The 26,070-nt window shown below is 46.4% G+C and overlaps 3 protein-coding genes across 3 annotated transcripts in view; 2 read left to right on the plus strand and 1 right to left on the minus strand.

The window, feature by feature from the left end:
• The window catches only part of GNL2 (G protein nucleolar 2), a 22,941-nt gene extending 15,997 nt beyond the window's left edge, over positions 1 to 6,944 (plus strand). The window contains exons 10-16 of the mRNA XM_081055428.1: positions 198 to 302; positions 1,088 to 1,246; positions 1,465 to 1,578; positions 4,495 to 4,949; positions 5,308 to 5,396; positions 5,988 to 6,073; positions 6,741 to 6,944. Coding sequence (XP_080911554.1) covers positions 198 to 302; positions 1,088 to 1,246; positions 1,465 to 1,578; positions 4,495 to 4,949; positions 5,308 to 5,396; positions 5,988 to 6,073; positions 6,741 to 6,893 — 1,161 coding nt within the window. The 3' untranslated portion in view covers positions 6,894 to 6,944. The remainder of the gene's footprint in view (positions 1 to 197; positions 303 to 1,087; positions 1,247 to 1,464; positions 1,579 to 4,494; positions 4,950 to 5,307; positions 5,397 to 5,987; positions 6,074 to 6,740) is intronic.
• On the minus strand, positions 6,892 to 14,827 carry DNALI1 (dynein axonemal light intermediate chain 1). Its single transcript, XM_081055429.1, has 6 exons — positions 14,677 to 14,827; positions 14,013 to 14,158; positions 12,096 to 12,265; positions 10,855 to 11,033; positions 10,362 to 10,526; positions 6,892 to 8,703 (listed from the first exon to the last, which is right to left on the minus strand). Exons 1-6 carry the CDS (start codon positions 14,824 to 14,826, stop codon positions 8,668 to 8,670), a joined length of 846 nt encoding a protein of 281 aa, XP_080911555.1. The 5' UTR covers position 14,827; the 3' UTR covers positions 6,892 to 8,667.
• Positions 14,828 to 15,615: 788 nt separating this feature from the next.
• On the plus strand, positions 15,616 to 21,837 carry SNIP1 (Smad nuclear interacting protein 1). Its single transcript, XM_081056097.1, has 4 exons — positions 15,616 to 15,961; positions 17,424 to 17,523; positions 18,388 to 18,989; positions 19,862 to 21,837. The coding sequence occupies exons 1-4, from the start codon at positions 15,732 to 15,734 to the stop codon at positions 20,124 to 20,126; spliced, it is 1,197 nt and encodes a 398-aa protein (XP_080912223.1). The 5' UTR covers positions 15,616 to 15,731; the 3' UTR covers positions 20,127 to 21,837.
• Positions 21,838 to 26,070: the final 4,233 nt, after the last annotated feature.

Consider the following 26,070-nt stretch of genomic DNA (forward strand, 5'->3'; position numbering starts at 1 on the left):
CATTATTTTTAGACTCTTAGCTGATGGAAACTATAGTTTATACTTAGTGGTAGAGGAGAGACTTCGTAGCTTCATTACTCAGCAGGTTGCTTCTCTCTGCCCCCGCCCCCTTTTATAGCTTCATGAGCATCTGGGGTTTGTGAAATCAGACTCCTCGTGTTTGACCCGGGAAGTCTCTGGCTTTTTTTCTGTCTCAGGTCTGGCAGTATATTACCTTGATGCGTCGGATATTCCTTATTGACTGTCCAGGTGTGGTTTATCCCTCTGAGGACTCAGAGACAGACATTGTGCTAAAAGGAGTTGTGAGTATTCTCGTCCCCACTGGCTCTTTGTTTGCCTTTCGGGGAAGACGTTCTGTGGGGAACACTGGATATTTTCGCTTTTTACTCATTCAGAAGACAGTTTGGGGTCAACCTGTCTGACCAAAGTTTAGGAACATGATGCTGAACAGGGCGGCCTCTCCATTCTACTTAAGCCTGTTTGAAGAGTTAGTGGAACCATGGGCATATCTGGTCAATGTCATCCCACAAAAGAGTTTGGAGTTTACACACAGGATCCAAAGGGAAGCAGGGCCTGTTTATGTTTAGTGATAATTCATGTTCGTGGGTTTATGAGTTGAGTCATTTTGGACCTCAGTCATTTCCTCACATGTTTCTGAATATGACCGAAAACCTTAACTGGTTCCACTTAACCTTAACCAGCGCTGCTGGCTATACGTCCTGTGCGCATTCCTCCCCACCTCTCGTAAACTGTTCCATTCTCTTTATGTCCTGGGATTGGCAGGCTTTTAACCATTTCTGCAAGTGAGTAGCAAGAAGCATTCCAAATTTAAACTGCTTGCGGAAGCCACTCAGTTAGTTTGTGGGGAACAGGGATTAGGCTGAGTCCTGGGCTCCATGGTGGCGGCCAGCTTACTGTGGCACTCCTTCCAGCCGACCACATCTAGCCACCTCGGGGACAGGCTCCTGCCAGGCCCCACTTGCCATGTGGTGTTGAAATCCACTTTCAGATATTATTACGGAGAACACTGGGAACTTCCCTGCTTCCATAATAAGGTTTGCAAACGAGATTTCCTATTAACATCTAGGTTCAAGTTGAAAAAATTAAGAGTCCTGAAGACCATATCGGTGCTGTACTTGAACGAGCAAAGCCAGAATATATCAGCAAGACATACAAGATTGAGTCTTGGGAGAATGCTGAGGACTTTCTTGAGAAGCTAGCTCTCCGGACTGGGAAGTTATTAAAGGTGAGCCCAGGTTTGTGAGATTTTTAGACTGGAACGTCCTGCAGGCATGTGTGCATGTGGTTTGGACCTTTTCTTTTTTTTTCAAATCTGTGTCGTGTGAACAGTATGAAACCTGGAAAGTAGGTCGTGGTGAACAACTGGGAGAGCTGACATGCTTCCAAACTTGGAGGTGGTTTTGTCCTTTGAATTCAATTGGGAATCTTTCTGTGACATTTCAGGGTGGCGAGCCCGACTTGCAGACTGTGGGCAAGATGGTTCTCAATGACTGGCAGAGGGGCCGCATTCCTTTCTTTGTCAAGCCGCCCAATGCAGAGCCCCTTGCCACCCCCCAGGTAAGAACAGGGTGGACCCATCTTTTGGAAATCATGGCTGCTTACCTATGTGTGGTGTCTTTTGATTGCTTCCCTTTACGGAGTGTCTTCTTCTGTTAGAGTATTTCAGCTGCAGTATCTCCCAGTACAGAGTGCCCTTGCCATGACCTTGTTCGGGGTATCACTTAGAGACCAGAAAGTAGATGCCTGATAGAAGACCGAGTTTAAATATCAGTCTCTTTAGGGCCTTGAAGAAAGAGGACATTAAATGTAAGTGCTCTTCTGGCACTTGTATCATTTCTTACGATTGAGGAACAGGCATTTCCAAGATCCATTTCTTTAACAGACATTTATTAGACCCAGCCATGTGCCAGGTACAGGGAATGTAGGAATAAATAACAGCTGTTGCCCTCAAAGAAGCTCATAATCAGGTGGGAAAGGCGAGTGTCACAATTGATACTCAGGGAAAAAAGTCTTAGATCTGCGACCTCTGGGCTGCATTGAGAAGCTTCCCTGTTGTTCCATTTCCCTCTCCCTGGCAGTGGACTACCACAGGGTCCAGCTTTGGCACTTTGCTTTTCTGTTTGTTTTATAGGATCATTTTCAGAGGTCAGCCAGGTTTCTTGATGAGGAGGTAGCTTCCATGCTAATCTTTTAAGTCCATTTAGCTCTGGTTTCCTCTTAACCTGAGCGCCCTTCTGAGAGTTTCACTTGTCAGCTAGAAATTTCCAGTTGAATATTTTCTCTAGCATTTCAAAATCAACATACCTGAAACTGATGTTAATCCACTTTCTCCCTCTCTCCTAAAACCACCAAACACCCAACAAAACAATTTCTCTCCCATCTTCTTTGTATATTGTTTGTTCATCGATTCATTCATTCAACAAAAACATGTTGAGTATCTCCTGTGTGCCAGACACTCTTCTGGGTCCTGGAGATACTGTTGTGAAAAGCTCACAAGTCCCTACCCTCTTGTATGTATATACATATGTATATGTATGCATGCGCGCGCGCACACACACACACACACACACACACCAGTGGAAGAATTTTTTGACACCAACTGGGTGTCCAGTAGTTCAGTTCCGACACTGACTCCACATGTTAAGGTCTCACATGCCAGCTGCAGACGGGGTTCCTAGGCTACCCCCGTTTCTGCCCAGCTGACTACAAATTCAAGGGTTCCCAGGTTTGATAATTTGCTACAACTCCCAGAACTCAGAATAGTGCTTTGCTTATGATTACTGGTTTATTATAAAGGATACAACTCAGGAGAAGCTAAATGGAAGACGAGCATGGAGTGAGGTCTGGGGTTGGGGGTGGCCTGGAGCTTCCCCGCCCTCTCCAGCCACACCACCCTCCCAGAAGCTCCCCAGACCCTGTCCTTTGGGGGTTTTATGGAGGTTTTATTACATAGGCACTATGGATTAAATCAAAGTTGTGGGCTGTTTGTGATTGAGCCCAACTGTCAGCCCTCTAATCAAGTGCTTGCCCTTTCTGGTGACCAGCCCTCACGCTGAATACGCATCTCATTGGCATAAACTCTGATGTGGTAGAAAGGGACTTTTATGAATAACAAAAGATACTCCTATCTTTATTCAGAAGATTCCAAAGATTTTAGGAGCTCTTGTGCCAGGAACCAGGGTCAAAGACCAAATAGGTATTTCATTATACTACAGGGAGACAGATAGTAAACAGATAATCATATGACGTCCGGAAGTACTGATTGCTGAGAGGAAAATTAAACCAGGGTAAGGGGTTTGTGGGAGACGGGAGTACTTGTGTATGTCAGGTGGTCAGGGATGGCTTCTGAGGAAGTGGCAGATTAACAGAGACTAGGGCAGGGGCCATGCCGATGTCTCGGGAGCTACATTCCAGGTAAAGGGAGTAGTGCGCCTGAGCACCTGAGGCGGTGGTGTGCTTGGTAGGTTCATAGTCCTGACAGGAAGTCATGGGGCTACAGTATGTCGGGCGAAAGTGGTGTGGCTGGAAGCGCGACGGTTTTAAGTTAGTGAGCAACTGGCTCTGAGGACGTCCATCACCGCTCTCGTGATCCTGTGTGGAAACAGCGGTGGTATCTTGACTCCTTCCTCCAAGTCTAGTCACTAAGTTTAAGTTAGCCCCCCCCCCCACTCTGTGATTCTTTTTCTTTTTTTGGTGGTGGCAGAAACCCCCTTGAGAATCCAAAAGCTAAAAAATGACCTTACTGGAAAAATGTTTACAAATGTACATACACATTCTTTAGATAGTTTCCTGACTTTCATGGATTCCTGATTTAGTACTTCTTTGGAAAATCACTTAAGTTCTGTGAGTCTCGCTTGCAAGAGTAAAATGGTACCACATATGTGACGCGCCAATCTGATGCCTGGCAGATAACTTCTCTTTTCACCGTTATCTGAAGCAAACCAGTCATTTTAGTGTTCCCGAACTCAGGGCTCCTTCTGAGCTCTCCTCACAGGTACTCCCCTTGCCTCAGACCCTTCTTTCGAGATGTCTCCTCAGCGCCTCACCTTAGTACTCCACACTAGTGCTGCTTTCATCCTTGCCATTCAGCTCGGCGTTCATTCTTGCTGTGTGTGTGAATGTTGAATGTGCTTATCTCGACAACTCCCTTTCCTTACAATCCTCAGGGAAGGTGTAGGGAATCTTACCTGTCTAACAGTAAATGGTTGATTGGTTGTAATGGTTACATACTCTTTTAGTCGGTGCGTCCTTTGGAACTGCAGCTACATTCCTTTGATCTGGGTCCTGGGTTTAAGGCACATTGGCTTACCGACTGATTAGGATATGACTCAAATTTGGGTGTTTTCAGTATTCTCCCTTAGTGCTGAGGACAGCCTCATTTGAGAGCAAGGTGTAAGTTCAGAAATTCAGTTTTTATCTTCTGATTCCATTTCTCTTCATGTCCCCAACCCCACCTCTTTCTGGCCTGAATAGCTTCCATCCTCGTCACCTCTGGAAGCTGCCACAGAGACAACCCAGAACAACGCAGAGGAGGAAATCACAGAAACCGTAAGTGAGGAGTCAGAATCTGTCATCGAGAAGGAAAAAGGAGAGAACAGTCACTGTGACGCCAACTCAGAGATGCAACAGATTCTCGCGCGGGTTCGGCAGAACTTCGGCAAAATCAATGTCGTGCCTCAGTTTTCTGGGGATGACCTGGTTCCTCTGGAGATGTCTGATATCGATGAAGAGCTTGAGAGCTCTTGTGCAGAGGAGGAGGAGGAGGGACAGCAGCGACAAGGAGACGACGAGGAAGAGTCTTATCCTGAGTCCCAGGAAGAACACGTGGAAAACGACACCAAGGCAGTTATTAAAGCCCTGGATGAAAAGATCGCTAAATACCAAAAGTTTTTAGACAAAGCCAAAGCGAAAAAGTTCTCAGCGGTCAGGTATTGCCTTCATCTTCTCACGAATTGCAGTTTGCTCCTTCCTTTTCCCAGAAACTTGCCATGGGTATTGGGAGTGATGGTTCTACAGTGGGGGCAGGTGTGGGATTGCCCACATTTCTAAAACAGGATCTGTCAAATGAAAAAAATAATTCGGCTCCCTGAAATAGGAGAAGTTTCGTTGTTGTGTTTTACAAATGCCCAGGGCGCCGCAAAACTGTAGGGTGTTGCCTTCTGCCAGTGGTGGTAACGGGGTGAAGAGTGGGGTGTCTTCAACTGCAAGGTTGTCACAAGTCAGCACGTGACTTGGGCAGTGGAGGCGAATGTGGGACAGCTTCCTTACTTTGCTTTTCTGTTTCAGAATATCCAAGGGACTAAGTGAAAAGGTTTTTGCAAAATCTGAAGAACAAAGAACAACAGCTGAAGAGGATGTGGGAGATGCGGGTAGAGGTAAATCATTTCAGTCATTTAGATGTGATTTGCATCTCTGGGAAATCCAAGCTTAATCTCCATATTATCTCTTGTAACATCATTTCCCCACAGATACTTATTTATATCTGGCAGATTACCTTGTTTCCACATACTATTTACAATACAAATACGATTATCTACTTTTCATTATGCACATTTTTTTTTAGGGTTACATTGGTAATTCAGGATTAAATTGGTTAAAGTTCCTCTTAAACAGGGTACATTATTAACCTTGTAATTTAAGAATGGGTTGCAGATGGTATTTTTGCAGGGGACGAGGTGGTTTGTACATTTATTTTTCACTTCGTTGGACTCGTGGCTTCTATAACAAGAGTGTGTTGTCATGACGTAAATGCACACCCTGCCATGGCCCATGAGGTCCTTCCTGGCCTGGCGCCCGCCCAGCCTCATCCTACTTTACTCTGCGCTTTGCTCACCGTACTCCATTCCCACTGGCCTTTTTCCTTCTTCCTCCAACACGTCAAACTCATTCCCACCTTATGATTCACAGACACATTTTGAATAGAAAATTCCTGTTTCTTTTCTGTGTGTGTTTGATGTTGTTTTTAGCACCTGCCAAAAAGGGAAAGAAGCGGAAGGCACAGAGGGAAGAGGAGCATTCAAATAAAACTCGCAAGACGCTTACATCTAAGGAAGTACGTGTTTTTGGTCTTAAATATCATCTAGCTGTAGAAAGTAGAAATCCAGTTCTTAAGACGCACTCTTTCCGAAACTAATGGACTAGAGTTGAATTCAAGGCACCCCAGTCCTAAGTGACCTACTTGAGGGCAGTTAAATAGGATCAAGGGTTGGCCCACGGGATGAAGGTCCTTGAGTTCGTGTCTTGTAGCTTAGGAGTTCCTGAGCCCTGTCCTCAAGCATGTGGACTGTCATCTAGAAGAGCCCATGGGTTTTATTTGGTCCCAGGGACACGATGTGCAAAGCTGGTAGGCAGACATCACTGTCCTCTGGGAAGTCAGCTTTGTAACTGGGCTCTTCAGAGCTGGAATGGGCCCTCTTGGGAGGTGAAGAGCTTGTTGGAAGTGTTCGGCCTTTGACCAGAGGACCACTTGTCAGGTATGCAGTAGAAAGAACCCAGCATTAGGTGTGGGCTGGGCCAGTTGACCGTCTATAACTTGGAGTTGTCACAGATCACAATGGAAGAGCAAACTTGGGTCTGGGAGGTGAACCCTCCCTTGTTAGCCCTGACGCTTCGTGCTGGAGATGGCATGGGAATGGAGCACAGAGAGCTTTAGGGGCCTGTTTTATGATTTTCCCTGTTTGATTAGTTTGCTTTTATTTTTCTGGCCATTTCTTTTACAGCGGAGACGAGCAGCACGGAAGCAACAACCCAGAAAAGTTGGTGTACGCTACTATGAAACACACAATGTGAAAAATAGGAACAGGAACAAAAAGAAGACCAATGACTCAGAGGGACAGAAACACAAACACAAAAAGTTCAAACATAAGCAGTAACATTTTAAAAGTTGTTTATTAAATAATACAAAAATATGCAATTAGAAATTGTGTTCATTTTCTTCATGCCCAGTTGGCATTTCCAAGGCCACAAAGCATTTGTTCTGAGGTTTGATAGTTGAAACCATTCACTAGTGCCAGGGAAAATAGAGAGAGAGGCCTTCAGCCCCAAGGATTTCAGCAATGAGGTCCAGTCGCACTTCTAACACTCGAATCAGCCTTCTTAATTCCTTCAGAGTGTAACCCTGTCATATAAGGGGCTGACAGAAACAGGGACGAGGTCTATAAGATGGAAAAGTATGGCGTTTCTTTTGTACTGGCAATTAGCAATTTGGGACAGGAGCTATTTGGAATAGAACTGTAACAAGAAAATTTGATGATGTAGTGTACATGGTCTAGGCTTTAAAATATGAGGAAAAAGCTACATCAGTTTCTGTTCCTCATTGAGGCAGTTAGGTGGATCCAATGAGGACATAAGTACTTTACTGTCCGGGAGTCGTGGAACTAGCACATGTCAATAAACAGCATTCTTCTCCATTAAAATGACAGAGCACAGGCAGGTCATTTCAGTAGAGTCTTAAAATTCCACGGGATACCTGCGTGAGCGTAGAAGGTGTGGCTTCAGATTTGAGTCGAGTGTGGGGCCTGTTTGCCTTGGTAGAACCCAGCCCTTCTTGTCAGACAGCAGCTCCTCAGTGAGACATGAAGTCTTAGCCAGGATGGGTGTTGGGTCAAGGCTCCACTAAGGAGAGCCCCTCTTCACACATCTTCAGGGGAATACTAAGCACTTGAGGCATTCCAACCAATTGGGAATGTTGGTGCCTTCTTAGGTATGTTACTTGTGAAATTTCACTGAATGGCAGAAGTCACTCAGCATGCTGCCCTAGCCCATCCGGGTCTGCTCATTTAGTCTTCTGGGCCTACAGAACCAGAAGAGTCCTGAGCCTTCAAACTTCAGTTCAACTTAAGAGGAATAGTAAAATGTAAAATGTAGTTGTCTACAGGCCATAGCCCGGTCATTAGAACTGCATGTGAGGTTTGGGCACCACTCCCATTGTTAATTAAACATGGCTAGTTAGAGGGCTGGAGGGCCAGGGTTTGATTGCAGAATAAAGTGAACAAATCAGTGTTGGGGGAAGAGCTAAGGTGCAAGCTGCTCACAGTGGACATTGTGACTTTCAGTTCTTTCCAGCAAACATTTACTTTCTCATAAGCCAGGGGGTTGACTGCCATTGTCTCCCCACCCAGGCAGTCGGAAACTAAGGAGGAAGGGGTCAGATAATACAGTATAAACCCCAAACTCCAAAATGAGTTACTAGAACTGCACTGGGTCAGGGATGATGAAAAGACATCAAATAAGGGAACGGCCAGAGAATCCCAAGTTAAAGTACAAGATGAATTGTGGACCAGAAAGGGGACAGAGAAGCAGCTTCATTTGGCCAGAAATAAATGATGGTACTAAGTGATGAGAAAGTTGCTTCACCCGTGAGGGATACAGCAGAAAGGGGCGCATTCTAAATCTTAACTACTTGAGTTGGCAAATGCCAAGGCTGGCCTCATTCTGAGACCATCTGGGCCACACCACCGTCCACTGCCAAGTGGGAGCCCAGCCGCCAGACAGGTGTTTCATGACACTGGAGCAATATTGTGACTTCTGACAAATACGTAGGTGGTGATCAGGGGAGGGTATGCCTTGTTCACTCAGGAAACTAGCTTTTTATTACAAAGGGCTAATGACGGGGTAGTCGTGCTTGTGAGACCCATATGGAAATTATCACTTCTTTGGTGCAATAATGCCTTCCAGTTGGGCCTGAAAAACAAAAACGAACTCCATTAATATTTGAAATTTGCAGCCTAACACAAATAGCTGAGAGGTGATAAAAGTCTCTGGAAAAGATAATCCCAATGCTGCCATGCCAAGTATTTTTTCTCTTCATTCCCAACTCCGTATTTTCTAGATTAGCTGGTTTCTGGCTTGGCCAACAATCTTGCTACATGACGACAAACCAGAGCAGTCCTGGTTTCCATACAATAATGATTCAGTGCATAATATAAAGCATTGCAAAGGAAATTGAATAAAAGTTGTTGAAATAGTGGTTTTCCATGGCTCAGATTTCAGGCCTAAATATGTCTGCTAAATTAAACTTTGGAATCTTGGGAGCTCTGTGTTGGGACAAGAGGTTTGGGAAACAGCAAATTTTCAGCCACTGAGACGACTTGACACCCAATTAGAGAAAATTGCTACCAGTGAGTAAGGAGCTGTCCGTCTTCTATGTAAAGCCGAAGACACTTGGGAGTTATTTTCTCCTCTGGCAGCCAGTAACATAATTTACCATCATGGTGTGTGGACAGATCTTTAAGTAGGTCTACTCAGGACTGCAAACACTGCTTTATTTGTAGTGTGGCTTCGAGCCAATAAACATAACTTCTAGGGAGTCCTTCACCCTGGGGATTACAAGGTTGCTTGTAAATGTCAGGAAGATGCCAAGGTATTCTGTTTTGCTCTTGCCACCGATACTATAGGAGGAACTAAGGAATGTGGGCTTATGATAAAAGAATATGGCAGATAAGGGAGGCAGCTTCAGAGGCTGTGAAATAAACAGACGCACATCTGGCTGTGACTGTTTCTAGCTTTTCTTTGTTTTTGTTAAGATCAGCAACAAGAAAACCTATGTCATCCTCCACTAACCCTTCTTTATCAAGTGCCTGGCCTTGGTTTGTAGTGCCAACAAGTCTGCCAATCACACGAATGTAAGGTTTCTATGAGACTAGGAAGAAGAGGAGAAAAATCCAGGGGCCCCTTGTGGCCAGGGCCATGGGAGACAGCCACTAAATGTCAACAGGCGCTATATCTGGAATAGTGGTTAGCAAGCATCAGAATCACCTGGAGACCTCGCTAGAACGGATTGTTGGACCCCAACCCCAGTTTCTAATTCAATAGACCTGGTGTGGGCCCAATAATCTCTATTCCTAAAAGTTGCCAGGTGATGATGCTGCTGGTCTGGAACCCAACCTATAAGAACCTTTGGAGCAGAGAGAGAGTCTGGAGTTTCAGAAACCTGGCCCCGCCTTCCCTTCAGCTCAGGTGAAGAAAAGTGTACAAGGCTCCAAATCACCAGCTTCATTCAAGTGGGAATGAAGTTCCACTTTTCCCATATCCACCTCTCTGGAGGATGGTCAGCTTTTTTCCAAGGGGAAACAAATTATCTCGCCTGGAGAGCCAGGCTGAGGTGTCATGGTGATTCAGAGTTGAGAGCAGAGTCCCCTCCAGAGCCAGATGGATGGAGAATCTGGTAATGGACCCTCACCCACCCCCAAGCTCCTCAAAAGTCAGCTGCTTTTACTCCTTGGCAGCACATGTGGACAAGTATTTTGAGTCATCTGGAGGCAAAGGAACCAAATGCTTGGCCTGTGTGGCGGGGAGGACAGGTAGGAGAGCACCTCCACCTGGGCCTGTGTGATGATTACCTTCAGCTGCTGATTCGTCCGCTTTAGGAACTGAATGTCCTCGTTGTGCTTCTTCTCCTCCACCTGTCTCCTCTCACTCTCCCGCTTCTCGGTGGCCTCACATTTTGCTTTCTGCTCATTCACTTGCCTCTCCAAATCTCTCTTTTCCATTTCTAATTCTGCAATCTAAAGACAGAACCCCCAGTCATCCTGGCATGTCGCCAATTGGATGGGGTGACTTGAGTGCCCGGGCGGAGGGGACCTGGAACACGGCTGTCCAACCCAAGACATTGCCAGGGTCTGTACTGCCACCCAGTGGGAGGTCAGTGACTGGCACGGCTCGTCCAAAAGGAGACAACGGGCCCTTGTAAGGGCAATGACCAGGCTGGCCCTTACACTCTGCACCAAGGGGTGCTCACTGAGGTGATGGGAGCGCACCCTAGGAGGCCAGAATGACAACCACATGGCCTTGAGACAGACAGAAGAGTTCCGGAGGGCGGTAAACCCCACTCACTTTCCTCTCCATGTCTGACTTCCCCTGTTCTGCCTGCAGCGCTTTCCTCATGCCGAACGCCACGCTGCTCTCATACAAGGTCTGGTACGCAGCGATGGTCATGCGGATCTCATCCCTGACTCGCAGCAGCAGCAGCCCTCTCTCTGCACAGTTGATGGTGACCTCACGGATCAGCTCATCTTCCAATGCACGCACACACAGGGAGGTCAGAGAAGGCAGGCGGGGGGGAAAATGCACCATGTCTACTGCAAGCCACCCTTCCTATTGGGACGAGTGCTTAGGGTGTGTCCTCCTCACTTGAAGACACGTCTGGGGAGGGGCCTTCAAGTGGCCCCAGGAGCCGTGCCGTGCAGCCAGTGCTCTGAACTTGGCACTTGGGAGTACAGGCAGTCGGCAAGTCCAGGGCAGAGGGAGACAGGAACCCCAGGTTTGTTTGCAGCCGTGAGGCTCCTCTCTTCCATCCTCAGCCAAGAACAGGGTACTATTCATAGAAATCTGGCTTTTCAGTTTGAAGATGGTGGCTGCTTTAAAGCAGCAGAAAAATCTAATGTGCCTCCCTGGCTGGACTGGTTTAGGGCTGGAAACAGCACAGCTTACAGCTTGTCCACCCATCTCCTCTATAATTGCTGAGCTGGAGGGCAAACCATCATTATACTCAGGCAGCAGGGTGGCACAGACACGTGCAAACTGGATGCAGTTTGCATGTCAGAGTCCACATGGGCCAGTGAGACTGGGCTGGGGGACAGCCATGTCACACCAGCACTTAGGGAGGGAGATCTTAAATCCCTGTTAGTTAACAAATTACCCTGAAATGTTTTTCTGGACCAAAGGCCGAATGTCGATGGGTGGATATAAATATAGAACGTAAAACTTTCTGATGAAAAAAAATTAACACATACTTATTATAGAAATCTTTGAAAAAACAAAGACTTAAAATGGAAGTTCTCATTTACTCCCAGCATCTGCTAAGAGGTGAGGAACGAGGTTGTCAGGAACCAGGTTGACTGGCAAGTGGGTGTCCTGGTAGGAGAGGTGGGGCTGGGAGGGGGAAGAGGGTGTATTCAGCAGTTCCTGGGTGGGGCAGGTAGAAAGACAGATTTTCGTCCTTGCTTTGTCGTCCTTGCTTTGTCGTATGGGGGTGCTTCAGCTCAGGGATCCTCAGGGCATGGGGCTGTGCTGGAGGGGGAGGGAAGGAGACAGGAGAATGTAGTGCACCCTCCCCCTGTCCTCAGGCCACTCACCAAAACACTGCGAGTAGAGCTCCCTGCGGACAGGGCATATGCCAGTCTCCCTGGCCTGCCGCTGCTGCAGCTTCAGGTCCAGCTGCTCCTGGAGATGCACGACGTCCATCCTGGTGCTGGGGGTGCTGGACACCTGCTGGATCCATAGCTGCGAGTCTTCCACCCACTCCCTGTGGCACAGACACAGCCAGGCTGAGCGAAACCCATTGACCAGAGACGGTCCTCAGGACACTTCGAGATGGCCCTTTGAGCTCTCTGCCTGAGCAGGAGTGAAGGGCAGCTCTGTCCCCCTTCCTTCCTTGGGGAATGTGTGGCTCCAAAGCCATGTCCACTAAGCTGCCTCCACAGGTCCCCTACCTTGGGGCTGGGCAGTCTCTACGCTCCCACGGCCCTCTGTGAAATCATCACCCATGTTCCAGATTTTACCCTCCTAATGTGTAGAGGGCAAATTTGTGGTTGTAGCTTAATCTGAACAGAAGGCCCAGAAGGAACTGCCCCCTGATTTGTGGGGTGGGAGACATGGGGCACCATAAACCTTGTGCCAGTCAGAAAGAGGCCAACGTATGGATTGGGGAATGGAGAAATTCTTGAAGACATGTAGCCCTCTCTATAGCATACCTCGGGTCAAGAGGCATGGCCCGGTTCTGGAATCATGAGTGGGGAGCCCGAGGGCAGAACCACCATGAGGGAGAGGACTTTCATGCATTGCTGGGAAGGAATTTACTGAGAAATCACCCCCTCCTCCTTCTTCTTTGACTTCCATCTCTGAGGAGATTGCAGTCTCTTTTCATCATAGACTTAAAAATCAAATAAACAAAAAACAAAAAAAACCTGTCAACTTCTTACGTAAAAATAGTACAAAAAGCTTGTCAGATAGTGATAAATGTGGCTAAAGAAAGAAGCAAAGAAGAAGGGAGAAGGTACTCTTTTATAAGAATTCTCAAGAAGGCCTCCGTGAGGAAATGACATTTGAGCAAGACCTGAGTGAAGAAAGAAGGGAACCAGGTGGATATCATGTGGAGAGTATCTTTGGCAGTAAGAACAGCAGTTGTCAAGGTCCTGAGGTGGAAGAGTGAAGTGCTTCAGAGACAGCAGGCAGTGGCCCCTGTGGCATTAGCACAGTGAACAGAAGGAGAATAAGAGAAAAGATCATGGGTACATCGGGGCCAGATCATGCGAGGTCTTCCAGGTCACTGCAAGGACTTTGGATTTTAGTCTGAGTGAGATGGGGAGCCATTAAGGAGTTTCTGGCAGTCCCCTGGTGTGATCTGCCTTATGATTTCGGGACTGTGCTGAGAATAGACGTAGGGGCAGAGTGGAGCCGGGTTTTCAGATAGGAAGGAAGTCTCTACAGTAGTGCGGGTGACTAACAATGACTAGGAACAAGACGGTAGAAGTAGAGGTGGTGAAGTGGTCAGATTTGGGGAGCCAAAGGAACTTGATGAAGGATAAGACATTGTGATGTAAAAGACCGAAAGGAATGAGAGGTGACGTGAGCCTCTAGTAGAAAGGAGAAGACTGGGAATGAGCAGGTTGGGGGAAGAAGAAATTGTGATTAAGTCTGGACACGTTGAGTTTGAGATATCTACTAGCATCTTCATAGAGGGAATGAGGTAGTAGTAGAATACATGGAGTTTAGGGGAGAGGACAGAGCTGGAAATACACATTTGGGAGCCATCAGCATATAGATGGTAGTTAAAGCCATGAGCCTGAGTGAGAGCACTCAGGAAATGAGGGTAGATAGAGATCTCCCCACTACCTTTCCAAGATCCGGTCACTTGCAAGCATGAGGAGCTCTAGCATGGTGGGAGGAAATTCCAACCAGGAACAGAGACAGGGTTCCTCTTTCCACATTCCCATGTTCTGGCATGCAAAAGCGTGGGCCTTCTCCCAGCCACTGCTCCTGCTTTTTTTTACCTTGGAGGCAAGATGGCATTCAAGATTTCTTCTGCTTGCTTTGTAGGATCTGGGATACAGGAAGTTGTGGGGAGCTTGGTCTTTGGTGGTTGTGGGACTGGACCTGAGGGTCCAGGTTGCTGGGGGCTGATTTTCAGTGGCCGAGCCTGAGAAGAAGGAACAAGTAAAGACAAGAGGTGATTCAGACACTGAGCTCCGCAGGTCCTGGCACTCTGGATTGCTCCAGGTCTCCAGCACACCCCTCCCCTATTCTCAGCTCCTTCTCCCCATCTCTGTCTCAGAGCTGCAGGAGGCGATGTAGAGTCTCTGGTCTCACCCCAACCCAATGCTTATATCTCCTTGAACAGATGTTTCTGGCACGGTGCTCGGGCCTCTGCTTTCACACCTCTAGTAATGGGGCAGTCACTACCAGATCTCTTCTTGGACCGGCTACCGTTGAAAGGAGTGAACCCCATTCCTCTCCCTGTGACTTCCTTCCCCATTCTAAATCTGCCCTCTGGAGTCGCCCAACATCTGGGCTTCTTGTACCTCTCTCCCACCCTCCGTCCCCCGTCCCAGTTCCCTTTACTCCCAGTCTCAGCCTCTGTCCCTCTGGACTCCCGATCCTCTATCATTTCCCCATCAGAGCGACCGGGCTCCCGCGTCCCCTGAGATTCGTCCTTACTTTGGGGCTCCGTTTCTCCGTGTTCCGGCTCACCAGCACCGGGGTGTCATACTTGAGCAGAGAGTCCGCGGGAGGGATCATGGCGACAGCTGGAGTAGTAAGTAGCCCAGCAGCGGCCCCTCCAGGCTGGGCCTTGTTTACCGTCACCATGGAAACCTCCTCTCCCAGTCTCATGGCCTGGGCGGGGCTTCGAAGTTGGGCGGGGCCAGCAGAGCTCCAGTTTTTTTCTGCGGGGCTTTCCCGAAAAGTTCTGTGGTTAGCTTGTCAGGCCTCCTGCTCACCGAATCGCTCCGGCACTCCTGGGAGAAAGAACAACAGGGGTTTCGGTTCCTGCGCCACGTCCAGCTCTCAACCCGAATGAGGTGGCAGGTCTCCTTTGCTGATCCCCGATTGTCTTACCTGCAAAGGTGGCAGTCATCTGACTTCTCAGTGAAGGATGGGGGAAGAGTCCCAGAAGACACCTGTAGTTCTCAGGTTTTAAAACGTACTTGTTCTTAATTAAATGGAGAAATGACACCATAACAGAAAGTTCCAAACTAGAGGGGAAAATGCTACTGATTTGCCCACGGGCCACCATGGATGATTTCATTTCCTTCGTGTTTCCACACGTAAATGTAAGCACCGTTTGCGCACAATTTTGTATCCCGCTTCTGTCGTTTAACAAGTCAGGGTTTTTTCCTTTTGTCAGATAGAGTTTGTAAATAGCACCGTGAGTGGCAACATAACATCCATCAATCGGCTAAACAACTCCCTACTGATGGGCCGTTAGGTGGTCTCCGTGTTTAATAATTGCTAATGATGCGACAGCAAATAGCCTCGAGACCAGCTTTTTCCGAGAGGTTAGCTTGGGAAACTTAAAATTCCCGCCACCGGAGTCGCCGCACTACAGCCCCGCCCACAACAGCGTCGTTGTCACGTGATCGGCTCCTCCAGCGCGAGGGTTTCTGGGAGAGCGTCACCGCAGAAGCGGAAGTCCGGGGGTCTAGGCCGTCATTTCCTCTAGCGAGAGAAGTGCAACGGACGTAGTTTTTCCTACGCTCCTCGGCTGTCTCAGCATGAAGGACGTGAAGAGCGAGCGAGAGCGGGGGAACCGGCGAAAGCACCGGGACGAGGACGTCGTGGCGGCGACGGCGGCGGCGGTGGTGGTGAAGCAGGAGCGCCTCAGCCCGGAGGCCGCTCCCCCCGTCCACCGCCGCCCGGACTCCTCCGGCGGTAGTGCGTCCCCGCCGGCCGGCGAGCCGGGACGTCCCGGCCACCGCGGGAGCCGAGCCCGAGGACGTAGTCGGTAAGTGGGAAGCAGCCTGGAGGGGACCTTACGTCGGGCTCGTTGGGAAAGGGGGACCGAGCTGGCGTGGACTTAATTCTCGGGTGGAAGAGCTCGGGGTGGTGCGTGTGTTGTGTGTACCTGCCCACCCGCGTGGGGGCTGGGAGGTAAGCGCCCGATGGGCGGGATCCTGCCCTCCATCGCTGTGTGCCCGGCACCTCGCCGCGTATCACCCCGCGGATCGTTTAAGTCGAAACGGAAGGTTTTCCCCACCTGTGTGCAAGTGGAGTGCGAGTGTTGTCTTCACGTTCAGCCTGGCGCCAAAGCTTTCCGTGTGCAAGGCCTAGGAGATCCACCTGGTAGAACTTCTGGGGGGAAACGTCTCTTGCTGGACCCCCTCCTTTATCCAGTCAACATAGTTTTACTGAGCACCTATTATGTGCTGAGCACGGCCCTGCGTACTGGGGCCACGAGGGTGAACAAGGTACGTGGTCGTTACCCTCTCAGAATTGACATGCTCTAGCCCTGAGACAAAATAGCTAGCAGATGAATACTTTTAGTTAGTAACCAGTATTAGGGATAGATTAAAACAGTAACGCGAGAGAGAGTGGAGGGCCGTGGGAGGAGGCATCTCTGAAAAGGTGCCATTGGAGCTGAGACCTGAGCAAGACTAATCCGTAACCCAGCCTTGTGAAGATCCAGGCAGAGAAAACAATAGGTGCCACGAACCTGAAGTGGAATTAATGGTGATTGTTCTAGAAATAGAAAAAAATCCAGTGTAGCGATCAAGGGGAGTGGTTGGAATGAGGTGGGAGAGAGAGGAGACAGAGCCAGAGGACGTGTTGATGGATTGAATGTGATCGCAGGGAGGGGTGTGGGAAGCTGTTGGTGGTGAGAAAAAAAGGAATCAAGGTTGACTTCTTGTTTTTGGCTTGAGTAGCGGGGTGGATGGTGATGCTATTTATTGAGATGGCAAAAAGGAAAGGTTCTGAAGGGTTGGTAATCAACAGTTATGTTACATGTCTACCGTGTTTCCCCAAAAGTAAGATCTAGCCGGACAATCAACGCTAATGCATCTTTTGGGGCAAAAATTAATACAAGACCAGTCTTATTTTACTATGATATGAGACTGGGTATTATAATATAATATAATTAACGTAGTAATATAATATAATTAACATTATAATATAATACCGGGTCTTACATTAATTTTTGCTCCAAAAGATGCATTAGAGCTGATTGTCCAGCTAGGTCTTATTTTCAGGGAAACACGGTAAGTGAGAGGGTTTGGTAAGCGGTTATGTCTGTGGGTCTGGAACTCAGGAGATGTTAGGGCTAGGAAAGTGAAGCTCCTAACTCCTACAATGTGAAAAGCAGAGACCTTCACAAATGTGGTGTTTGTGTAATAGTAAGCCTGATATCAGAAGGTAATATATGGGGAAGGGAAATTGAGATAAAATCCCGTGTGTCTCATTCTCTTAAGATCCCCAGCCAAAAAGAAAAAGTCCTCAGGGAGAAGAAGCAAGTCTCCTCGAAGTAACAGAAGCCGAAGTCCTCACCATTCAACAGTCAAAGTGAAGCTGGTAAGTGGATTGAGCTATTTTGATACTGGGTCCAAATCTGGAGCCTCTTTCCATCATAGCTGGAGTGTGGCGTGTCTGTTCACCTGTACCTGCAATGGGCTTTTCTCAAAACTGGGTGGGGGTTTTTCTGCTTGTTTTGTTAAATGAAACTTTTTATTTTGAAATAATTCTTAATTCACATACAGCTGTAAAAGTAATAAAGGCGTATAGTCTGTATCCTGTTTCTCCCAATGGGAATATTGTACAAAATTAGAGTGCAATATCACAACCAGAATATTGACATCAATGCAGTCAAGATATAAAACATTTTTATCACCAGCACAAGGATCCTTTATGGTGTCCTTTTACAGTCACACCCACTTTTTTCCCATGTGGCAATTGAGTTTCCCTCAATTGGCAACTTCTGTTGTCCATTTCTATAATTTTGTCACATCAGATCTTACATATTTCTTTAGTGTATTCCTAGGTATTAAATGACTTTTGTTACTGTTGAAATAATTTAAAATTACTATTACATTTTTGGCATAAGAGAAAGCTAGCTTGTTTTTCTTTACGTCTTTATCTTGTACATGACTCCTTAACTCTCTGTTAGCTCTCTCTTCTGTATATGCTCCCCTATAATTTGCCTGCAGGTGCTCTTGTTTCTAGGGCTCTGAACATGGGCTTGCACTGTTAGAGCTATAGCTGGGCCTCAGCCTGGGGTACACAGTGTGACCTGGGCCAGGAGCATCACCACCACTGATAACCTTATTTCTGTGGGACACTTTGCTCTTGGAGGCCAAAGCCCAAATCACATTCCTTTGAATGCAGCTTGTTCATAGGCTGTGAACTGCCTTTGATTTCCTGAATGGGTTTGAATTTCAGGAACGGGAGGATCATCCTCCCCGGAGAGGACGGGAGGATCGGCAGCACCGGGAAGCATCAGGACAGGAACACAGGCGAGCCAGGAACAGTGACCGAGACAGGCACAGGGGCCATTCCCACCAGAGGCGAACGTCTAACGAGAGGCCTGGGAGTGGGCAGGCTCAGGGACGGGACCGAAACCTTCAGAACCTACAGGCTCAGGAAGCAGAGCGGGAGTTTTATAACGCCCGACGGCGGGAGCATCGCCAGAAGAATGAAGTTAGTGCCAGCAGTAATGAGTCTCAGGAGCTGGTTCCTCGAACTGGGGGCAACAACAAAGATAAAGAGGTGCCCGCTAAGGAAAAGCCAAGCTTTGAACTTTCTGGGGCACTTCTTGAGGACACCAACACCTTCCGGGGTGTAGTCATTAAATATAGCGAGCCCCCAGAAGCCCGGATCCCCAAAAAACGGTGGCGTCTCTACCCCTTTAAAAACGATGAGGTGCTTCCGGTCATGTACATCCATCGACAGAGCGCCTACCTTCTGGGGCGCCACCGCCGCATCGCTGACATTCCAATCGATCACCCCTCGTGTTCAAAGCAGCACGCAGTCTTTCAGTATCGGTGGGTATACATTTGTGGGAAAAAACTCGGGTGAGCAGAAGCTAATGCCTCAGGCAGTTAGGGGTACTGAGTTTTGTGGACATGTATGTGCAGAAGAGCCCATACCCCTCACAGCTGACACTAGCCTTAAGGAGTATTAGCCTAACTGCCCTTTGAATAATCACTTATATTTGTACAAGACCTGACACGGTCACGTACCAGGTGTTTGACCTGTAGCAAGGCACTTCCGGGGCCTCAGTTTCTGCCTACCTCGCGGGACTGTGATGAGGGTGAAATGGAAACATAATTGAGAATGCCTGGTTGGCCACATCTGTTTCTTGACAGTTTGCATAGTACATCTGTTATTGTCTGAGGCTCACAACAATCCTGTGAGGAGGACAGGACAGGTGTTAATATCCCCATTTGCCAGGTGAGAAGACAAGCTCAGTAAAGCCAAGTGACTGGCCTAGTAAATGTTCCCCATAGTAGAACTCGGATTCAAATCTAGCTCCCTTAACTCTGAAGTCCAAATCTACTGCTTTATTCCCATTGTGACGGGAGATCAAATATGTTGAAATATAGGTGAAAGAAGCATTATATTGATTATAAACACACAAATGTATTAATATTTTCTGAAGTATGAAAAGAGGCGTTGGAGTCTACATTTTAAGTTTTTGATATATCATGAGTTTCCTGCCCTCCAGCAATCAGTTTTCACCTTTTCTACTAAGTATTGTTTAACTTGCCCCCAATTTCTAAGTCCAAGGCCATGCCTTCCCCTTGATTTCTTAGAGTTTGAATTTGAACTGTGTTGAAGCCAGGTTATCCAGCAAAAAGCTGGATGACCTGAGGCAGGCTTTTGCTCACAGGTATGTCTCCGTCATCTTTTCTAGGCTTGTAGAATATACCCGTGCTGATGGGACAGTCGGCCGCAGAGTGAGGCCCTACATCATTGACCTTGGTTCAGGCAATGGAACATTCTTGAACAACAAGCGCATTGAGCCACAGAGATACTATGAACTGAAGGAAAAAGATGTACTTAAATTTGGGTTCAGCAGCAGAGAGTATGTTCTGCTTCACGAGTCCTCTGACACCTCTGAAGTAGACAGGAAAGAGGAGGAGGAGGAAGAGGAAGAGGAGGAAGTATCTGACAGCTAGCAAACTCGGAAGAGCCCAGACTGGAGAGACGGTTCTTTCCTCGACGGCTTTGGGACTGACCCAGAGAGCACCGCGGTGGGCTCTGTAATGCCTTTTACTGCCTTAAGTCTTTCCTCGGGGGCTGGCCAGCTTACGTTAGTGTCAGAAAACCGACTTAGGTTTGGTTGAACTTTTTTCTGTGGCACATCAGCCACATACATGCCTGTGGACATACGTTTTCAGAACAGTCTCACCAACACATTGTGTTTCGTAGAAGCGCTGTGGCTTTAGTTGGTGCTTCCAGAACTGCTGCCTAGGAAATAATAAACCCTTGGCTAAAGGGGAATTGTGGCTTGTTCTCTTTGTATAGTTACTTTATTTATCACTTTGTGGACTGGGTTTTGTTTTTGTTTCTGGGGCAAATCCCTTAACAGAATCTCACTAAGCTTTGGTTATCACCAGAACAGCCTCCAGTATATACCAAAGCTTCGATCTGCTTGAGCTCTTGAGTCACAGTTTGATTTTGCACTTCTTTTTTGGGAGGTGGGAATTGACCACATGACCTCATTATTGACTATTGGATTGAAACAGATGCTTTATGGAGGCTGCGTAAGCATATGACTGTACAGGAAGATGGGGACTGCTGCCAGTGGGTGCTGGTTTCATGTCACAAAAGGCTGACGTATCGAGGATGTGTTTTCTGTGAAAGAATTTGGATTTCTCCATGGAGCATGTACATAACAATTTTGATCATCTTATCTGTTCTTCAACTTTGTAACTTTGCATTTGAGATAATCAAATGTTATCGCTTCCTCTTTTTTTTTTTTTTTTTTAAGATTTTATTGGGGAAGGGGAACAGGACTTTATTGGGGAACAGTGTGTATTTCCAGGACTTTTTTTTTTCCCAAGTAAAGTTGTTGTCCCTTCATTCTTAGTTGTGGAGGGCGCAGCTCAGCTCCAGGTCCAGTTGCAGTTGCTAGTTGCAGGGGGCACAGCCCACCATCCCTTGCGGGAGTTGGACTGGCAACCTTGTGGTTGAGGACGCACTCCAAACAACTGAGCCATCCAGTAGCTCAGACCAACTGAGCCATCCAGGAGCTCAGCGGCAGCTCAGCTCAAGGTGCCGTGGTCAATCTTAGTTGCAGGGGGCGCTGCCCACCATCCCTTGTGGGACTCAAGGAATTGAACTGGCAACCTTGTGGTTGAGAGCCCACTGGTCCACGTGGGAATCGAACCGGCAGCCTTTGGAGTTAGGAGCATGGAGCTCCAACCGCCTGAGCCACCGGGCCGCCCCATCTCTTCCTCTTTTGAGGAACACACTGTTGATGGCAGGGTCCTAGCTTTATTCTAACGTGTATATGTCTAAAGGAGATGGTGTAGTTTATAGTTTACATGTTTCATCTTTTTAAAAAAACATTCAGAGAGGTTGTATTTACCTTTCCAAGGCTGGAAAACATGGGAATTGTCCAATTTCCTAATTTTCCACTAGAGGAATATATGTAAGTAGAAAAGTCATAACTACTTACATATATTGTATCTCTTTTTGTGTGTGTACACTGTATATATGTATATATAAAATTGCGTGAAAGAGCTGCATACTGATTTTCATATGAGAATGTTTTGTGATGTAAATGTAATACTACATTATAGGCAAAGGCCTCCCTGCATTTGAAGAGCAGGTTTCATTTATATGTATTTTGGGATAAAAACGTAATAAAATTTGTAAATATAGCCCCATATCTCGGCAATTGAATGTTGGTCCTGGTGAAGCAGTAGTGTTTTCTGAATTGATAGTGAAGGGGTTTTCCTTCCCAAAATAGTTGGGACAGGTTATATATAGTGGGCTTCACACCAGTTTATCCCTGTCCTGGCTATTTCACCCTTGGGGCGTGGAATGGGGAGAAAGGGGAAATGAGGCAACTCGCAATCAGTGCTACTGCTAACTATTCCTCTTGGGTGGAAACTTAGGTTAGATTGTCTTCTCTACAGTTGTTTTTCCATTGAGGTCTCACGTACCAAGGTGTACTCGGCTAAATGTTGACGAGTGGGGAGGGGCAGCTGGGTAATGTTTATTCAGAAGAAATGGAAAGATCCTCTTTGAAGAGTGAACACAATAAGGTCAGATGAAAGGTTCCATGACACGACAACATAAGAGCAATTAGCATCCCCCCAGTGTGTTGCACATGGGCCACTATAATATTTTCCCAATTTAATTGTGCCACATAGATCAATCATATGTTACATCTGTACATGTCTAAAAGGTGGGCTTTGTTTTGATGAGTTTTTCTCTTGATCCAGAGTGATGGTTTTCTCTTTCAGGGATTAGGCCTAATCTGGCTTCTCACTTCAAGGCCTTGTTCAGTCTGTTCTATTCGTACTATTGCTTCCTGCAGGCCTTGGGCTTTGCCTCACACACCAGCCTTGTGGGCACTGTGATAGATGACTACATTTTTCCATAACAGGTCCCAATTGTGGAGTAAACTTTTGCTTCCTGTGGATTAAGAGCGTCTTCATGCCCAGTATCTGGGAAGATGTCCCCCCTACACACACCTTTTTTTAAGAAAGAGGGTCAAGGAAAAGATACTACCCATCTCCAAAGCCAAATATCACCAGCAGACTTCTCATTTGAAACTGCCATAATCCTAAAGCTTTCATGAATGAATTCATTGCTTAGAAACTCATGTTCATCCAAGCTACGTATTTGCAACTTTATTCCCCACCTTTTCTCTACCCTGGCTGGCTTGTCTACAAATTATTGCTGTCAAAATCAAGCTATCTGCAAAATAGCCCTTTGCTTCTGATCCCCTCCCCCAAATCCTCTGGTGGTCTGAGTCCTGCCAAGGTATGGATGGGACAGAGTGTTCAGATTTTCCCCATAAAACCTCTTTCTAGTCATCTTCTAGTTCCCTCATTCTAATATTGACAAAGGACAGCTCATTAACTGCAGCTGGTGATGTAACTTTCAAATACTTTTATTGTATCCTGGTGATAAGTAAAAGCACAATAATTCAGACAACTGAAATTAAAACAAAATTTTGTATTGAGTATGTCAGTATACAATAGACATGTAGCTTGGTTTTAAAAGGCTTAGAACTTAACATATTTTCAGGTTGATTATTAGTTGATATTGTACCCAAATGGTGATATTTTTTAACATCCTTCCCTTTGTGGAAATCTGTGGATGTGAGGAATGAAATGATATTAATCAAAGCCCGAGTGTGACACACCACACACCAGCAATGACTGCTTGTGAGATGACGTTCTGAGACCAGATGATCCTGGGTATGTGAATTTATATCAACTGAAAAGGCTACTTGATTGAAATGAAAGCTTTGGAATTGGAAGCTTCATTTGGTCTCCTGGGTGAAGTTTCCAGTATGTTTTATCAAATGGGAAACAATTTTAAGACAGTTAATTTGTTCACATGTACTCTAAAGTTAAAGTGAATTAATTCACTAAATAGTTGCATAAGCTTACCATGTTCGCATTTGATTTACAGCTGTGAGTTAGAAGCAGGGAGCAATAATTTAGAGGTGGGCTGCACCATCTCTTACCATGTGTAAGAGATGACATTTAAGGTATGCCTTAGAGATGAAGTGGATTTTGAATCAGTAGAGGAGGGCATTGTTTCAGACTGAGCAGTCCAGGGGACAGCAGAGCTGGAGTGGAGTTTGTGGAAAGGATCCTATAACATTAAACTGTTTACCTGAAGACCCACAGCAAATTAGCGGTCGAACGAGGATGAGAACCCACCTCAGTCCGGTTCAGTGGTCTTTCCTCTGGACTGTGGCTTCCCATCTCCCTAGCAGAGGTTAGTGAAGAGATCTGAGGAGGGAAAAGACAGCTGGTTCATTAGGCTGTCCATTTATAGGGGGTTCAAGGAAATCACAATGGCTGGGATTTCCAGGGATAATGAGTGGCTCAGGCAAATCCTCACCTCACCAAGTCATAGCCAGAGCTGCTTGGAAATCATTATGTTGATTCATAAAAGTAAACAAATATTCAATAATCGGGTAGCTAAGAATTGCCATGAACTGAGACCTCAATAATAAAACTGGCTAAAACTTAGGAGTACTTTCTATGTATAAGGCATAGTTTTAAGCATTTTACATGTACACTGACGCAATACCTTGATACCTTTACACTTCTTCCTCCTAATCCTACGAGGCAGGCTTCTTTTATCATTTCATTTTGCCGATGCAAAAACTGAGGCACAGAGTTCAAGTCACACAGTGGTAGGTAGGATCGGGATTCAAACCCAGTCACCCTGGTTCCAGATGCCACATGCTTAAGCACTGTGATATATTGCTTCTTATAGCCGTGAGAGTTACAAGATCTGGCCCTCACAGAGCAATATAACCAGGAGCTACAAACAGTGCTAGAGAGGAGAAGCAGTGGGGATTAAGGAAGCACAGAGAAATAGTATTCAACAAAGCCTTAGGAGTCAGTTACTCAGAAGAGGCCAGTGGGGATGAGGAAAGAAAGGGATATGAATTTCTAGGTAGAGAGACTAGCACTCAGAAAGACCTGAAGTAACAAACTAATGAAACTTTGGAAGCACCTGAAGTTCAACAGGGAAAAAAGGGTGAGACTTCTGCTTTCTGAACCCTCCTGCTTGAAAGTAGCTAAAACTTCTGGATAAAATATAAGCAAACCGATTTCTTAAAGCATTCAGGAACCTACAAATTAGTAAAACAATTGTCAGGCAAAAAGTGAAGATAAGAATCCAGAGAGAAATGGACCGTAGATGTCTGGAAGCCACATATGGTCTAAAGACAAACCACATTTGATTCTAGCAAATCAGATCTTACCCTAGCTTGAATGGGACAGAAATCAAAACCCAACGCCCACAGGCAATAGTCTAATAGAACATGATTCCCACAAAAAGCTGGCATATCAGAGGCCTATAACTTTTAGGATAAAAGAGTGGATCAGAAATTGAATCTTCCCAGGTATTTATAGCCTGGAAGCTCAGGAAACCTCAGGCCTTCCTTGAACTTGGTTTAGGATGACCCTGTGCCTCCAGGTGTCTGAAAACAAATGAAATTCATCTTTGGAGGAAGGGACTTTTTATCTCCCCTCTAGATATTTCCACATTGCCCCCCAAAGATACAATTATCTTTATTAATGATCAAGAAAAGGCACTATAGGTGAGAAACAACGGAAATAACGGGTTGGCCTGGTGGCTCATCCTCCTAACACTGAGGTCGCTAGTTGGAGTCCCACATGGGCCAGTGAGCTGCGCCCTCTACAGCTAAGATGGTGAACAACGGCTCTCCCTGGAGCTGGGCTCCATGACCTGCCCGCAGCCAGCGAGAGCCGCGAGATGAAATGGACCAATTCTTCAAAAACCATAAACTACCAACATTTACCTGATAGGAAATAGATTATCTGAATAGTTGTACAGATATTAAAGAAATTGAACTTGTAATTAAAAAGCTTCTGAAAAGAAATACCCACATCCAAATGGTGGAAGGATTCTACCACGCATTACAAGAATTAGCACCACTGTGTATCTTCTTTTCTAGAAATTAGAAAAACAGGAAATACCTCCCAACTCATTTTATAAGGCCGTTATTATTTTGATACCAAAGTCAGACAGGAAAGTACAAACCCTACGCACCAATCCCCCATGAACTTAGCCACAAAAATCCTCAGTGGAATATTAGCAAATTGAATCTAGCAATATATGAAAAGAGTTACACAACATGGCCAAGTGGGGTTTATTCCAAATATGCAAGGCTGGTTCAACACTTGGAAATGAATCTGTGTAATCCACTATACCAAGAGGATAGAGAAGAAAAATCACAATTAGTACAGGAAAAGAATCTGACAAAATTCAATACCATTCATAATAAAAGCAGTCAGTAAACCAGGAAGAGAGGCGAACTTCTCAATTCCATAAAGAGCATCTACAAAAACCTTACAGCTAACATCACACCTAATGGTGAAAGTCAGTACTTTC

Source organism: Rhinolophus hipposideros, assembly GCF_964194185.1.
Source record: "Rhinolophus hipposideros genome assembly, chromosome: 8".
Lineage (NCBI taxonomy): Eukaryota > Metazoa > Chordata > Mammalia > Chiroptera > Rhinolophidae > Rhinolophus > Rhinolophus hipposideros.